We start from the raw sequence: 17,219 nt of genomic DNA on the forward strand, positions 1-17,219 counted from the left end.
CTACAAAGTTGCATTGCAAATGGCATTGCAGTAGTGTGCTCCTAGCCTAAAACCACATTACCTGTCTTTTGACAGTTATGCAGCGTTTGAAGTGGATTCTTTAGATGGGCAACAGACAAGAATAGAGTTGTGTTTAAAGGGTAACTTCACATTCGTGGGGGGAAAAAAATGGCAATAAAAAATCTAGTGTATATGATTTCTACACAAGTCATATTGTGATGGAATGTTATAAGAAATTACCTTTCCTTATCGATCTGCAGTGCTGTAGTTTTCTGTAAAATTCAATGCAATATGGCAACCGTGAGGCGTTTTGTACATAGATGGACCCCATCTATGTGATTGGCTTGCTGATTTCCCAGAAGTCTGCACTAAGGTACAAGTCTCATTTTGAGCATCCCCTGCCACAAAAATCTCATTTTTGGTGAGGTCCTAGAGTGAATAATCCATATACCAATCGCACATGTTCCTGGAAAAAGCTCTAGGGTACTGTGTGCTTTAGCAACCAATAGCTGGAGACTGGATCATGAAAGCCACAATGAAGATAATTTTCCAGCACACCACAGATCAAGTTGAGTCCAAACGGTTCTTTATTGGGAATGCAACATTTCGGATTCCCACAGGGCCCCTTCGTCAGGCATGTGAAACAGTTTGGACTCAACTTGAAGATCTGTGGTGTGCTGGCAAAAATCTTTATTGTGACACCTAGAGGGAAATCGCATGTAAAGGGATGCAGACCTTGCCACTTCCCTCATTAGAAATCTGAAAATGCAACAGCTGATTGATAATTATAAAATCATTCACATTCACTTTGCACATGGACACAAGCTATTTCTTCAGAATAACAAAAGGTAGAAGTCTGAAGCAAAATTGTTAAAATCTCTGCAATATAGATGGATCACCCAGAAGGGGATATGTTATGTGTTTTCTCAACAAAAATTGAGTAAGTCTTTGTGGAACTTGTATGTGTTGTGCTACAAGTCAGTAAGCCTTGGTGTACTGTTTGTGGCTTTACTATTGGCTGTGATGAAGGTATTTTGATATATATATATATTTTTTATGCTTGTTGCAGTGTTGTGGAGATGAGAAATGGGGTGATTGGAGACCTCATCTTGCTATGGTATTGTCAAATATAACCAATAACCTTGATGTTCCAACAAGAACAATGACTACTATGGGAGACACATTGGGTAAGTTTGATACCCTTTTAGGGCCAGTTCACACCACATGCAGTCCAGTGCTTTTTTTTTCTGCATCAAAAACGCATGGAAAGTAGGTTATATGGTTTCCAATAATGGCAAGCAAATATCTGCGCTATCCAAATATTGTTTCTAAGCAGCCAGCATAATTTGTTTGTTCATCAAAAATAAAAGCATATAAAAGAAGAGTAGTTCCAATAGCATAGTTCACCCCAGTGCGGTCAGGCTTTCCAGTTCCAGAAAAAAAGTAGAACATGCTGCATTTTTCCTGTACTGGAGCACAGTAAAAAGCATCAAAAACGCTCTGGACCCTAGTATAGTATGAAAAAAAAAAAAACAGGAAAAAAAGCACCTGGAATATGTCCAGAAATGCATCAAAACTGCACCGGAACGTGTAAAAACGCATGCAGAGACTATTCCGAAACTGATCTAGAGTGTATTTTTGTGGTGTGAACCAGCCCTTGGAAAGAATAATTCTGCATAAAATTGTACCCTGCAGTGGAGAGAAATTGGATTGCTTTTTACAGTGATGAAGTTTATAAGCAATCATTTTTACATTTTGAATGGCGTCCATTCATGTGCCATTGTGTACAATTGTGATAGCTCTGATTACCGATATCACTTGGTACAATAGGTCCGCTGTGATTGGCCCTGTACTATAAGATCACTGTGACCAGTCACGGAGATCACAGTAGTACACAATGGCAGTGTGCGACACACTGGGGTTTATTTACTAAAGCTGGAAAGTGCAAAATCAGACTCCATTCTGCATAGAAACCAATCGGCTTCCAGGTTTCATTGCCAAAGCTTAATTGAACAAGCTGAGGTTAGAAGCTGATTGGTTTCTTTGCAGAAGTGAGTCCGATTTTGCACTCTTCAGCTTTAGTAAATAAACCCCAAAATTTTTATAACAACATTGCGAAAATTAAATATTTTGTGGTAATCATATTTAAAGCAAACATTTCTAAATGCTATAATGTCCCTTTTTAATGTGTGCTAGTTGTTGAACTTACATATCTGTTTCTTTGTAAGCATCCAGAGGGCTCTTAGATGCTGCTCACTTCTGCTACATTATGGCTCAAGCTGGTTTTGGAGTTTACACAAAGAAAACAACCAAGCTTGTCCTTATTGGCTCCAACCATAGGTGAGAATACTGTAGCTCTTCAGATAAAATGTCATAATCTTCATTTGGGAATACAATAACAAGAAAAGCGATAAAGCAAAGGTGATTTCTACCTGAGTTTTTTTTACTACGAAGCCATCATTCTTACTGTCAGCATATCCCTCACTGACAGCAATAAATTGGAAATGGTAAAGTTTTTCAGTAAAAATTATTTTCTGCTTCTGTAAAGTGCAGCAGTAGTGTCTGCCAGAACAATTTAAAACTTTGTCAAAGCTGAGGGAACTTGTGGACTTTAATTTTAGCACAATCAGAAAAGTCAACTCATGTCATTTTTACCCTGGTTGGATTTCTTCTTTAAAAAATATACAGAATAACAGAAATTTTCTTACTTTTTTTTTTTAGCTTGCCTTTTGCCAAGTTTGCAACCAATGAGGCTATTCAGAGGACTGAGGCGTACGAGTATGCCCAATCCCTGGGTGCTCAGACTATCTCCCTGCCCAATATCCAGGTATGGTTTTCTGCTCTGCATAATGCTTTAATATATATATATTTAGTCATTGTGGAGATCATAACACTTTCTCTCATACCTGTACGCAGGTTTACAAGTTTATCTACGCTTGCCGACTGGCTGAGCACGGCCTCTCAGCTCAGGCCTTCCAATACTGTGAACTCATCGCAAAAACCATTCTTAAACATCCATCTTACTACTCCCCTGTACTTGTCAGCCAGCTGCTTGAGGTGACTACTGCTGCTTCATAAACTTGTATGTCTGAAATGATTCGGCCCTTTACTTTTAGGTTGACTTCAGGACTGAGTTCCTCAACTGGAGTTCTGCAGTGTTTAGGAGGGGAGGGATGGGACAAGTGAGGTGAGAGGTAGGATGTTTTTTTTTTCCTTGCTTAAGGCTGATACTCTTGGGCCAAATATCGGCTGGTTCATCAGAAACTAGATGACATTCCGCCCATGGGTACAGCAGCCTATCTGACAGAAGCCAGTGATCGACTGGCTTATATTGAATGGGCCTGCTGGAAAATCGGCACCCAATCAGCGCTTGCAGCCATTGGCTGGGAGTACTGATCAGTGTGTTCTGGCAGGGGCAGTCTCCCTGTCTGAACACAATAGCTCAGCGAGGGGAGATTGCTGTACTATCACTGCTCGTGTTAGTACAGCGATCTGTTAGGTTTATTTTTTTCAGCCTGCTGGGTTGAACGAAAAAAAAATAACGCTGTGTGTACCCAGCATTACGGTGTTGACAAGAGTTTGAAACCCAAGAGTCCATAAACCATCTCAGGCTGTCAAGAGAGCAAAGCTGGTAGTCATGAGAGTAGAAATAGCAGGAAAAAAATTGTAAAACATTTGGGATGATAGAATGATACATGATTTGGGATGGTAAAAAGAATAGGAGTTGGGGTGTAGAAGTATGTATGTGGAACTGTGGGGCTAAAATCTGAGAGGTGGAAATAGGAATTGAGAACATTATCTATGTTTGGACTATAAAGCAAGGTTTGTCAGCTGGGGTTCAGTGATACTGTCAAAATACCTTTTTCGCTGAGTTATCAGTTCACTGTTTATCTTCACACAGAGCACCAGTGCACTATTTTTGATAGTGTAAATGCTATCATTTATGCTTTTATTTATGTTGTATCTACAACTCACTGACCATGCCAACTATGCGTGAGCTGTAGATGGGAAAAAATAATATTTTAGGGGTTTGTGGAGGTTTCTTAAAGCTAAAAAGGTTCAGAAAGGCTGTTTTAGCAAAATTGAAGTTAAAGGTGGTTGCTCCTCTTATAGGGGGAATGCAGCAGGCCCCTGAGGTATTAGTCCTGCCCTCAGAAGAAAGAACGCTAAGTAAAAACTTGCATCTACCATTGGGGTATACTGTCCTGTGTCCTAGAAGGTTGCTCTGTTGCCAACATGTTTCAGTATGTTACAGTTCAGTATGTTAGTTATTTCATTATGTAAATAAATGATAATCATTAGATTTAATGTTAATCAATAAGAGGTTAAATCTTGCACATGTAGTTAACAAGACTACAATAAATGTAGAGGACAAGCTATGTCCAGATAAAATATGTCTGTCTCTTTGGTTTATTTAGTTGTCTACTTAAGAAGTGTACTTTTCCCAGAAAAACAATTTTTTACATTTTTGTCATTTCTCTTCCTAGGTGTCCTTACATTTGAGGTTTTTTGATCCTCAGTTGAAAGAGAAGCCAGAGCAGGAGTTGTTTGTAGAGCCATCATGGTTGGTTCGACTCCGTCATCTGGATATGCAGATGAAGGTGAATTTATATTTCTAGCAAAATGGATCTGTTCCTTGAAAAGAAATGAATTAGAAGGGGAGTGGAATACTGCCTTTATATAGTTAGAATATACGAACCTGTGTCATTTTAAGATCTTTCCTTTACCCAACTGGCATCCATAGGTCATTTTAAAAATGGCTTGGACTTCAAATGGTTCAAACAAGCTTGCAGTTGCAGCCATGAGTATGTTCCTTTTTTTTTTTTTTTTTCTACTCTAGTCCGCAACTAGCTTTTCTTTTAAAGTGATTGTAAGAGCCTGTTCACACTAGGACGACTTGTCAGGCGACTTAGCCGCTTGACAAGTAGCGTCCCGTTCTGTACAATGGAACCGTTCTAATCGGAGCGACGACTTAGAAAAAGGTTCCTGTACTACTTTGGGGGTGACTTGAGGCGACTTGCATTGACTTCTATATAGAAGTCGTTTTGCAAGTCGCCGCTACAGTCGTGTTCAAGTCGTCTGAGGCAGTCGCGCTGCAAGTCGTGCTGCCTCAGTGTGAACCAACTCTAAAGGCTCGCTTGTTTGTTATTTAAAAAAAATAAATAAAAATGTCATACTTACCACCTCTGTGCAGTTGGTTTTGCACAGAGCAGCCCAGATCCTCCTCTTCTCAGGGCCCTCTTTGTTGCTCCTAGTCCCTCCCTCCTTTGAGTGCCCCTCAGGCAGCAGCTTGTTACAAGTTGTCACCCAAGCCGAGTCAGAGCTCCATGTATTCATTCAGACAGGGAGCCCCGACCTGGCCCCGCATAGAATGCATTACGATAAAAAACCTTCTGCCTTTACAACTCCTTTAAAGTTATCCAGATGGCTGTTTAGCCATCCAATCGCTTTAATGCTCTGTGAAGGGCTGCCATCTGTGCTTTCCTAGCCTAGAACCACGATTGATACAGAGATGGAGGAGCTCCATCCCCGATCACTTCTGCAATAAACGAACATTCCATCACTTCCTGACTTAGAGTTGTCAGTCCCCTGCTTCTAATGCATCATCTATTCTTGATAACTGGAGTAGGGGGCAGGGGAGAAATTACAAGTCTCACAGACCCCTAATATCTCCATTAAGAGGTCCTGTCACATATGGTGCTTTTGCATTTTTATGTTTTTTTACACTTTTTTTTTTTTTAATTTATTGCTATTACAAGGGGGCTAGGAAGGAGGGTTATAGGGTCTGGTCAGTGACAGGTACACTTTATGGAGCCTTCAGGGGTCTATTAAACCCCCAATGTTTCCCCAGTCCTCCAGAGCATTGTGCTTGATCAGCCTCTTCCCTGGCTTTCCTCCACCTCCTCTGCGTGAAGGGATCCCAATCATTTACCACATACTCAGGATCCCGGAGGAACAGGAGAGCCCGGGAACCATCGTGAGCGTCAACCCTCCTCGGTATTATAAAAAAATGATAGGGTGCCTGCAGGGCCGCGCGGATCACTTTCCCTAAACAACCGATCGCCATCTGTATAAAATACCAAGATTGTAGCTGCAGCCATGATCTTGTCATAACCACTCACTGGCAGGGTATGTATATATAATATATACACACACACCAGCAAGTGGTTAAAGGGTAATTTTCTGTAAAATTCCATGTGATATTGCAACCTGGAGGTTTTGTGTTCACAGTTGGTATACAGAACACCCCCAAAAATGACATTTTGTGCCTGGTTGAAGAACTTTTCACTAAGTGCTCAGGTTTTAGATACGATCTGCAAGGTTGTTTTTGGTAAAAATACTTCCTAAGGCCTAATCCCTTCTAAAGAGATGCAGACACTGTAACTTTCCCCATCGCAACAGGGAAAGAATTTCAGCTGAATAACAGGAGTTAGGCTCCATTCACACTTGTGCGATTTGTCATGTGACTTTGGACTGCAAAGTCGCATAAGTCACCTGTTCAAAACGTGCAACTTAAAAAAAGGTGCTTACACTACTTTGGTACGACTTTTGATGCGACTTCGGTCCATAGAATGTAGAGTCGGATCAAAATCGCATCCGAAATTCGCATCAAAGTTGCACTGGAAATCGTGCGACTTTGGAGACATGCTAATGTAAATGGTGCCTTAGATCGGCCATACACAGCGTAAATTTCTTTCCTGCAACCATAGGTTGCAGGAAAGAAATTTACGTGATTGGGAGTCCCTCCTGCCAGCCAAGTTTTCCAACTGAGTATGGCCAGCCTTATTCACTCCCATTCAGGATCCGTGTCCAAATAACATAGTGGAGCAAACAACTTTCTCTTTCGTTCATCGACGGACACAGCGCCTCCTTAATCTTGACCATTAGGTTATATCACCTCCGCAGGAGTAGGACTGGGCAGAACAGAAAACACCTGGCTACACCCATTGGCTGTCCTCAGTGAAGGATACAAGTATAGGCGCAATAACTTAGGCTCATATATCTCCAATTACAACAAAATCTGTCATTAAATACACAATCTACTGATCCATGTGGAAAGGGGATATTTAAGAAATAATGTCCAAAAACTCTTAGGGCTGCCGTCATAGGGGAACAGAAACCGGGTTCCAGAACTGCAGAGAAAAACAAAACAAAGAAAGGGGCCTCTAAGAGCAGACGTATGTAACACTTTAATTTAGCATACAGTTTATGCACTCACATTTAGATGATGTAACATACACATGTACACGTACATCACCTAAATGTGAGTGCATAAACTGTATGCCAAATTAAAGTGTTACATACGTCTACTCTGAGGCGCCTCTCTCCTTGTTCTTTTGCTGTCCTCAGTATATAACCCCCTCCCTGCGCCAGGTGTTCAGTTTATTTCTGTCTAGTCAGGAGTAAGGACCTAGCTCCTAGCTGAGATCTTTTGGTCCTAGCAAATTTTGCTTTTTGTCTTTCTTCCATGCATTTTCTGCTGGAAGATCTTCAATCAACTGCTGGGCTGGGCGACTGGCTGGATAATCTAGATCCAGTGGTCTCCCCAGTCCAGCCAGTGAGCGCGTGCAGACCGCAGCTACGCGCTAGGTCGGCTGCGACATAGCCTCAACAGACGGAGGCTGGCCCGCGAGTTAAACGTCTTGCAGGGTCACATACAAACGGGCTCTGGTCCGAGTCGCAGCAGTCCCTTGGCCGACAGCCCCCCACTTCGGTGGCAAGAAGTTCTGTCTGGAGGGTCACCCGCACCATGGAACGGTAAGTACAGTCCCCTCCTCTCCTTTGTGCGGTTTGGGGTGGACGCAGGTACCCTTCAGGGATGGTCGGACCTGCCATTCCCCTTCTGGGTGGTGTGTGTCCTGCCCTGGTGGTATTGGGGGGGGGGGGGGGGCTCCAGTGCAGAGGGTGAAGCGGAGACCCCTAGGTGCATGCCCTGGTGTGTGTGCAGTGTGAGGTAGTTTGCAGTTTGGGGGTCCCAGTGCTAAGAGCACAGCGGTGTCCCCTTAAATGTTCACCCGGCCTGGTGGAGTACAGTACCTTTTGGAGGGGCGTCCCCTTTGCAGAGGGTGCAGCGATGTTGAATTCAGAGAGGATCCTGGCAGCACGCTTCAGCATGTCAAATGGCCGGCGGCCATGCTTGGGAGGTCCACTGACATCACGGTGGCCATTGTCCCTTACTTTGGATGGTCTCCGACCGGTGGCCATGTTTGTGTAGCCGATGATGTCACGACGACCATTTTCCGTTAGTCTAGTGAGACGCTGGAGCTGCTCGTCTTCTCTTCCTCCTCCTTTTTCTCCTCTTCTTGTCCCGGATATATGAATTAAACGGCGTCCATGGTGTTGCTGGGTCTGAATTGCGGTAGTCCTCCGCTGGTAGGTTGAGTCTTTGGGGGTCCTTGTGTATCTCCCTCTTTGCTGGTAGGTATCCTGGGCATTGGGGGGGTCCCTTGGTGGTGCCAACATTTCTTTGTACTACAGGGTCTTCTTCCCTATAGAGCCTCAGGGTCACATGTCACCCACTGATCCCCCTCATGGAGGTGGCAGGTCCCTCGGAAACCCCAGCTTCTCATGGTTGCGCTGAAGGCGGTCCTTGAGTCATTGGTATTCCGGGTGGAAGTAGTGTGTGGGCAAAGACCCAGAAGGAAGCGTCCCCCACCTTCCCCTGCTCAGTCTGTCTCATCTGATTCTGAGCCTGATGCCGCTGTGGATGCGGGTTTTAATATCTCGCCCCCTTACCCGTCTGATAGTGAGGAGGAGTCCTCTGCCGTCTCAGCAGCGAGTGAAAAAGTGCTGGTGGACCCACTTATTACTGTAGTACGGGAGGCTCTAAAGATAGAGGATGCCGTTGACAGGGCCACTGATGTGGCTGTGTCCTTTGGTATGCATACGTCACCTCGCACACCAAAGGTGTTTCCTTATCTGTCTTATTTTAATATGTTTACCTATAAGGAATGGGAACAACCAGTCACACTTTGTGTTTCCCCAAACGTTTCTCAGTACGCTACCCCTTTGAAGAATCACTTTAAAAAAAGTGGACTACCCCTCCAGTGGTGGACCCTCCTATTTCCAGGTTGAATAAAGCAACCATGATCCCAGTAGAGGAATCCCCGTCCTTTAAGGACCCGGCTGACAAAAAACAGAGGCTGTGGCATGCAGCATGTTTACTATGGCTGGTTCAGCATTGTGTCCAGTCTTGGCCTCTGCCCTGGTGTCGCAGACCCTAACTGAATGGGCCAAGCTTTTGCGCCAGGGTTTGGGTAGTGAGCAGGTTCCCGCTGCTTATGTTGATTTAGTTGACCAGTTGGTCCATGGGCTGCAGTATATTTGTGATGCAGCTCCTGGGCTGTCCAAGCTTTCTGTTACAGTGGTGGCGATTAGACTGTGCTGTGGCTTAAGATATGCTCGGCAAACCAAGCCTCTAAGAAAGCTCTCATTGATCTGCCCTTTCAAGGCGACCATTGTTTGGGGCTACCCTGGATGACATCTCTAAGGATGTCACAGGGGAAGAAGAGTACCTTCCTGCCTCAATCTATGAAAGGGAAGGAGCCTCGTCGCAGACGGGGGGGGCCTTCCTTCTCAGCCCATAAATTCTTCCGGCCTCCCGGGACTGCAAATAAAGGAAACCGATCTCTCAAGTCTTGCCCGGGAAGTTCCAAGCAATCTTGGTCTGGTAAGCCTAGAGCAGGCTTCTCCGGATCCACTGACAAGACTCCTTCAGCATGAAGGTCTGTCCTCACCCATTGCTGGGGTTGGGGGGACATCTTCGCTGGTTTCCAGATTTATGGACCTCCTTCGTAAGCGCCAAGTGGGTCCACAAATTGAACCTTTTGGGGGTACCAAAGAAGGGGGCCAGGGTTTGTTCTCTTCGGGGGGGGGGGGGGGGGCCTGTGTCTCCTTGTGCGGGTATAATTCCTGTAAAGAACTACCTAAAGTCCCCTCTAGCCCCGTCCACCTGGGTCTGACTCCGTTGTGCATGCTGACCAGGTTAGTAGCTTTTCTTCTCAAACGTCGGCCCCTTCAGCAGATTCAGTTCAACAGGAAGTAACTGAGACTCGTGGCAATCTGGCGGGTTCCTCTGGTAGACGCCGTAGTCGTCCTAGTGCCACTGCGGTTCCAACACCTTCCTCTTCTGTGGTGAAAAAAAGTAGGAAAATTTTGAAACTCATATCCTGGTTATTTTTTGCTGCCTGCTAGGAAGGTTTCTTTTCACTTCCCATCCTAGAGGAACAGAAAATCTCACCAAAGTGATCTGAATTCCCTTGTTAGTTTGTCATAGTAAAGGTGTTCCAGTTCGGTGATTTTTCCATCACATTTTTCTCCCCACTTTATTCAAAACTAGGAAAAAAAAAGTTGTATTGACATACTGTTATAATACATATGCAGAAGGTAGTGTGTGGTGTCAAGTATTTGTAATTTTGGACTCCGGCCATGAGAAAAATTTGGACTCTGCTTGAATGTAACACTTAATAGGTTTGCAGAACCCAGACACAGTGCAGACATCACAGATAACCCCCTTGTTCTGTGTTTTCAGCAAGGAACTGTGGTATACAATACTGGAAGAACAACCCCCCAACAGTATGCCTGCAGCACGCCAAGCTCAGAACAGGATCACATCAGCCAATCAGATGGCATGCCAGTAGCCCATGAAGGGCTCCATAATACCGATAATCCCTTACTGGCCAACCTCCTCCCCAACATGATTCCTCCTGTCCAGGGTGTACAGTTGGCTCTTCCAGGTAAGGTGATGTAATGGTTTTTCTGCACTGTTGCCTGTACTGTCCTCACTATTTATTATCATGGTTATCACTTTTTGCAACTTCTAAATGGATACAGCTTGTCCATGCCCAAAATTCAAATGTATTTCTGATAACAGAGGGACCAGTGTCACTATGAGGCTGTTTGCCATTTTCCTACCAAAGAGCAAATATTTCAAGTGGTTTGCGGTTCTTTATTACCCAGAAAGCCCTTCTTTGTGCCCATATGTGATTTAGTTTTACTCTATTAGTTATTTAACTTCCTGATCTTAAAGTGGTTGTAATGCCTTAAGGTTTTTCATCTTAATGCATTCTATGCATTAAGGTGAAAAACCTTCTGTTCTGCAGCTCCCCCCCAGACCCCCTCCTTTTTCTTACCTGAGCCTGATCTGATCCAGGCGATGTGCACGAGCGCAGCTTCTTCAGTTGCTGTCTCTCTCATTTGGACAGATTGATAGCAGTGTGATGCGGGTGGCAGGGCCGAGTCCCACTGTCTGTATCAGTTTCTCTTAAAGAGGAAGTAAACCCTGGTGGGTTTTACTTCCTCTTTATTTCCCTGCAAAGGTAAAGCATAATGGGCTACTATGCATCGCATAGTAGCCCATTATGTGTCACTTACCTGAAACCGAAGCCCACGATGTCTCATTTGTCCCCACTAGTAGGGAGCGTCCATCTTCGCCCCTCTTCCTTCCGGGGCCGCGAACTCCAGCTCTGTGACAGGCCGGAGTCGCGCATATGCGACCAGGAGCCGCCAGTCGCAGCATGACCCCTATTAGAAAGGGCACGATGTTGACATTGATGCTCGGCTTTTTAGTGAATATCACCTAAACCCTGGAGGTTTATGCGATGTTTCAAGCACCTACAGGTAAGTCTTAATATAGGCTTACCTGTAGGTAAAAGTGGTTGTACAGTGTGTACAACCACTTTAAAGTGAAGGGTGGAAATATGCAAGCTGTCATCACTGACTCGATCTGTTCTGATTTGGTTTCACTATCTGAGGCTAGGCTTAATTCAACTTTAAGTATCCCCCCCCCCCCACACCCCCATTACGTAACTTTGGTAAATCTAAAGGAGATTATACAGCGATTGTGTATAATAAGAGTGTATAATGTATGACCACCCCAAGCAATTCTCTTCTGATCCTCTATTCTAAATTCATTTAAAGCATTTTTATACATGAGCTTTTGTAATTTTTCTGCTTTCTAGGTCCTGAACACACTTCTACATATCAGCCCCCTCCAGTTAGTGAGCCTTCCTATCCTGTCACACAGCAGACTTTTGTCCCCTCACCTGGGTTCTCCCCTCCAGTGTCTGGCCCAGGATTTGGGGCTTTCAGCAGTGACCCTGTACCTACTTATACCCCTGCTACTATGGAGCCTGCTCCCACCCCTCCACAACCCACCGAATTTACACCTCAAGAGCAGTGGAACCAGGAGCCAAGTAAGTTAAAAGCTGTCATTTTATCTTTTGTTCTAGTTTTATGAATCTAAATAGTTAAAGTTGTTGTAAACCCTTACACATATACCCAGTGAAGTGACTGGCCTCAGGTGGTACACAGAGATGAAACAGATCCTCCCTGATAAGTTGTGCCTGTTTTACCTGCAGTCTTCCCTTCTATACATCCATTCCAAGTGCAGGACAAGTCTGATTATTGGAGGAGAACAGGCTGAGTTCCCAGTATAGCTAGAGAACTGACCACGATGTTCTCTCCTGCTTAGTGTAGTTTTTAATAAGAAAGCAGAAGGACTGGCAGGGCCACCAGGCATTTCACAAAAAGGAAGCAATACAAAAAGAACACAATACTTCTTCATACAAGTACATGGTACAGAACGCACATACAGGCGGTCCTCGGGTTACAGAAAAGTTAGGGTCTGTAGGTTTGTTCTTAAGTTGAATCTGTAAGTCGGAACAGGTACATTTTTTTTTAAGTGTAGCTCCAGCCAAAAAAAAACATTTTTAAGCTTTTTGAAATACATAGGGAAGGGTTAACACCCCTGTAGCGTTTATTTTGCTGTCTGTGCCTCCGTTCAGAAGATTTCACCCCACTTTCTGTCCCAATGACAATTGAATTTTGAAAATTTTGGGTTGTTGTGGAAACAAGGATTGGTGATAAAGCATCAGTGGAGGTACCTTTTCCCCATAATAACTCTTACAGGAGAGAATTTCCCTTCCTAGGGGTAGATTTCCTCTCCCTCCGTTTGTAAGTAGGAGTCGTCAGATGTTTGTAACTAGGGGACTGCCTGTACTGTATCGGGAAGATGAAATGTTGGGTTTACTCTTTAAAGTAGAACTAAAGGCAAACCCTTTTTTTTTTTTTGAGTCATAACCCCTGTCAGGTTTTTTTTGTCGTATTGGGGAGATTTCCCTTCACTTGTTGTCCCATAGCTAAAACAGGAAGTTAGGGGAATTCTGGTTGTCACCAGACCTAGTGTTCCTATTGGAAGATTTTCATTCTGTTACTGTTTTTGGGATACAAAATTTGTAATTCATCCCTAATTTCAGTTGATAATGGTAAAAATGACAAATGGAGAGGACACAGACAGCAATAAAAACCTCCACAGGGGTTCTTATACCTCTCCACTCTATCCAAGACGTCAAAAAATGCCTTTAGGCAGTATTGAACTCTTAGGCCCCTTTCACACTTGTGCGACTTGTCCTGCGACTGGGAACTGCAAAGTCGCATGACAAGTCATATTTCATGATTTCCAATGAGTATCATTCATATCTGTGCGACTTCAACGTAGTCCTTGTATTACTTTGGTCCGACTTTGATGCGAGTTGCACAGGCATTCCCTAAAATTGTGTCTCTTTTGAAGTTGCTGTAGTGTGAAAGGGGCCTTAGTGTTGTCTGCATTCTGGAGAAGTAGTAAAGTAGAAAGGCTTGGACAGCAGCATTGTCAGCCTGGGGACAGGGGAGTTGCAGATTTGGGTGGACTTGACTAACAAATTAAAGCTAAACTCAAGCTAACACTTTATAAGCAGTTACAGATAAAGGTTTTGCATAAATGAATACAAGCTGACCATTGTAAGCACCCCTGTCAGTGGTTTTTCTCAACCCTCTAACTGTCACTTTGGACAGCTTTGTCTGTTAACCACTTGTCGACCGCCCGCCGTCGCTATATGTCTGCTGTTTGAAGGGGAATACCGTTGTTATGGCAATAGCGCAGAATGTAACACATACGTAAGTCACGCCCGCATATGAAAACTGTGTTCAAACCACACATGGGAGTTAAGAGCGAGAGCAATAATTCTAGCACTAGACCTCCTCTGTAACTCAAAACTGGTAACCTGTAGAAATTTTTAATCGCCTATGGAGATTTTTAAAGGTCAAAGTTTTTCGCCATTCCACGAGCGGGCGTAATTTGTTAAGCATGACATGTTGGGTATCAATTTATTCGGCGTAACATTATCTTTCACAATATAAAAAAATTGGGCTAACTTTACTGTTTTATTTTTTAATTCAAAAAAGTTTATTTTTCCCCAAAAAATTGCACTTGTGAGACCGCTGCGCAAATGCGGTGTGACATAAAGTATTGCAACATGCGCCATTTTATTCTCTAGGGTGTCTGACAAAAAAAATGTTGGGGGTTCCAAGTCATTTTCCCAAGTCCTCTTCCAGGATGGCTTACTGAGAGAGAGGCTCCTCCCACCTAGCACAGGAAACATGATTCACATTATAAAAGACAGCCCACAGGCGGTAGCCCCTCACTATTTGTGTTTCCTCTGGCCAAACAGGAACTCTGAAGAAATTTGTTATTTTTCTCTGGCCTTCGTGCTAGTTGGCAGGGGCCTCCCGGCTACAGCATCCTAGAACGGGCAGTGAACCTGGGGAGGCAGGTAGCTGGGGCTTTCTCAGGCTACCCTGAAAAGGGAGTCTTAAATTTTCACTCCAGGGGACCCCCTCTCTCCACAGGAGTCTGTTTGGCAGCATGCCTGTAGATTCAGGTACACTGGCAGTGTGGGATTTTGACTCGGGTGAGTCTTCCAGGGGACAGAGTGGACTTATGGTGTCCTGAAGTTTGGTGCTCAGCTCAATGGCGTAGTGGTCTGCACTCCTATCTTGAAAGCAGAGCGGACGAAGTGGCTTAGCAGCCATGTTGTTGGTAGCAAACACCGACCTGGTGGTCGAGGCTACAAGCTCCATGAACTATTCCAGGAGAGTTGTCCAATCCACAGCACCAGACCCGGGATTCTCACTGCTCGACCTTTCAGGGCTACAGAAAAGAGGGTGGAAGCCATTTTGTCCTGCGCTGGTAAGTCACCAGGAGAAGACTGTGAGCAGGTCTGGGACACCTGCAGACTCTGGCCCTAAAGTAAGAAAGAGGCAAATGGGGGCTCCTATTTTCTTGCTCCCTAGTGAAGGGGGCATCAGGGATTTTAAGATGATTCTCTGTACTATCCACAGAACGGCTGGTCTGGGGAGTCTGGCTGTGTGTGTCTCTCCCTTTTTCCCCACTAGTGGTGGGTCTTCATTTGGGTCTCCCTAGGTGGATGGGTGCTATTTATAGGGTGATCGTCTGCACCTTGTCTCTCTTTGTAAAAGGCTCATTCTGCCTTGTATCCTCTCCCTCTAGGACAGAGGATGGGAGCAAAAGTGGAACCACCTAAGGGACAGATGCACAGCCTGCAAGTACAGGTTATCTGCTGCCTGGAAACTAGCTCAAATGTGCTTCAACGCTTTTTGAAATGGAGTCCAGATTAAGGGATTCCTAAAGAGCATTGGAAAAAGAAATTAGAAACTTTTTTTTTTTTTTCTTGATTTTCACGAAGGCGCTGAGGCTCTAGGGGAGCCCTCCCTTACTCACATTGGGCAAACACCATATCCTGTATTTCTGGCTGAAATCCTGATGTTTGCTGCTGATTAATATGGATGGATCATGGCCGCTGGCTTCTCCAAATCTTTTGACGGGAGTACTGCATGGCTGGAGCAGATGCATCCAGAGTCCCTGACTACCTCCACATGTGGGGGGGGAGGGGCACACGTCTGCAGAGGCAGGTAAACTGTTGGTAAGCCAGGACAGTATGCAGCTTGCTATGCTGCAGGTCCCTCTGAATGGACAGCTATAGGGTGGTTTTGTGAGTATTCCCTGGTGCCATCATCAACAGACACCAGGGAGGGAACGCGATCAGGGATGCAGTAGGCAGACCTAGAACTTCCCAGGAGTATTACAGCAGACTTGTAAAGCTACACCATGACACCTGCTTTGATTTTGGTAGATGGCCACAAGGTGGTTACCCTTAGGAGGATGTCCACGCTTTGGGTACTGGTTGCTGTGGGTGTTTGCTTACCTCCTACAAACACAGGGTGAATGTGCTTTGTGTTCCTGCCCACCATTAGTGTGATCATTTGGAGACAGAGGCCCTAACACCTACAATCTGCAGAGCAGGGGCTGGCAGTCTCAGAGATCAGCAGAAGCTGCAACCCGTTAACTCCTTCCTACACTTAAAGTGGTTGTAAACTCTTTACAACCACTTTTCCCTACAGGTAAGCCTATAAAAAGGCTTACCTGTAGCTACCGTTGATATTTCCTAAAACTGCACAATTTAGGAGATATCTCCACGGTTTAGGAGATATCCGCATGTGCCAACGTCATCGGCACATGCGCACTGAAGTAATGGCTCGTTCGTGACGTTACTTCAGCTGACGTGCCGCTACCGGCGGCTCCTGGGCGCATGTGCGGGAGTGACGTCATTGCAGCTCCTGCCAATCGCAGCACCAGAGCCCTTGATACCCAGAAATAACTCCTGGAAACATGTCGTCTGGCAGACCAGTGTGCCGGGACCACTGCAGGGGCTTCGATCTAAGGGTCTGAGTATTTCATAATGAGCTAATATGCTATGCATGCTAGCTCATTATGCCTTTGTCTTGCAGGTTTTTTTTGTTATTTTTTTTTTTTTGTGGGTTTACAATCACTTTAAGTCACGTTTGTGCATGTGCAGGGCTCCTGGGGTCTGCTTACTCCATGTTTACCATGAATTACACTTTGTTTTCAGCAATTAAATCACCGCTAGTGGGGTCTGCTGTGGTTTAATCAGGACTTTTTTCTACTGGGATTTGGGCAATAACCCACCCCTAGGCTGAACTAGAAACATATTGACAGGCTCCTGGGTGTAACCTCCATGCAAGGATTGTATGGACAAACCTGTGTTTAATGATTGCTCGTTATTACCTGCAGGTGTTGGCCTTCTGACTGCTCCTGTTGCACGCTTCAGGCTGGGTTAACACGGGTGACACGACAGCCGTCCTACTTTGGGTCCGACTTTGCCCTGTGACATGAAGCCGGCATGTGTCCGACTTTCAATGAACGGGGATCCGACTTGGATCCCCGCCAATGCCCGGCACTGTGTTTGGTATGAATCTTGAGGGGTAACTCCGCGCCAAATTTTTACACCGCTAGAGCCGGCCGTGGTGGTGATGGAATTCAAAGCGAGGCCTGGAACGCTGGTGGAAGGCAGGCGCGGAGC

At 44.9% G+C, this 17,219-nt stretch overlaps 1 protein-coding gene across 5 annotated transcripts in view; it reads left to right on the forward strand.

The window, feature by feature from the left end:
• The window catches only part of SEC16A (SEC16 homolog A, endoplasmic reticulum export factor), a 123,575-nt gene that overhangs the window by 71,795 nt on the left and 34,561 nt on the right, over positions 1-17,219 (forward strand). For all 5 annotated transcript variants that reach the window (XM_073599616.1, XM_073599619.1, XM_073599617.1 and 2 more), the window contains 7 exons: positions 1,070-1,187; positions 2,229-2,340; positions 2,722-2,827; positions 2,917-3,057; positions 4,488-4,601; positions 10,532-10,736; positions 11,961-12,194. In XM_073599616.1, the coding sequence (XP_073455717.1) occupies positions 1,070-1,187; positions 2,229-2,340; positions 2,722-2,827; positions 2,917-3,057; positions 4,488-4,601; positions 10,532-10,736; positions 11,961-12,194 (1,030 nt within the window). The remainder of the gene's footprint in view (positions 1-1,069; positions 1,188-2,228; positions 2,341-2,721; positions 2,828-2,916; positions 3,058-4,487; positions 4,602-10,531; positions 10,737-11,960; positions 12,195-17,219) is intronic.

The sequence above is a fragment of the Aquarana catesbeiana genome, linkage group LG09, assembly GCF_042186555.1.
Source record: "Aquarana catesbeiana isolate 2022-GZ linkage group LG09, ASM4218655v1, whole genome shotgun sequence".
Taxonomy (NCBI): Eukaryota; Metazoa; Chordata; class Amphibia; order Anura; family Ranidae; genus Aquarana; species Aquarana catesbeiana.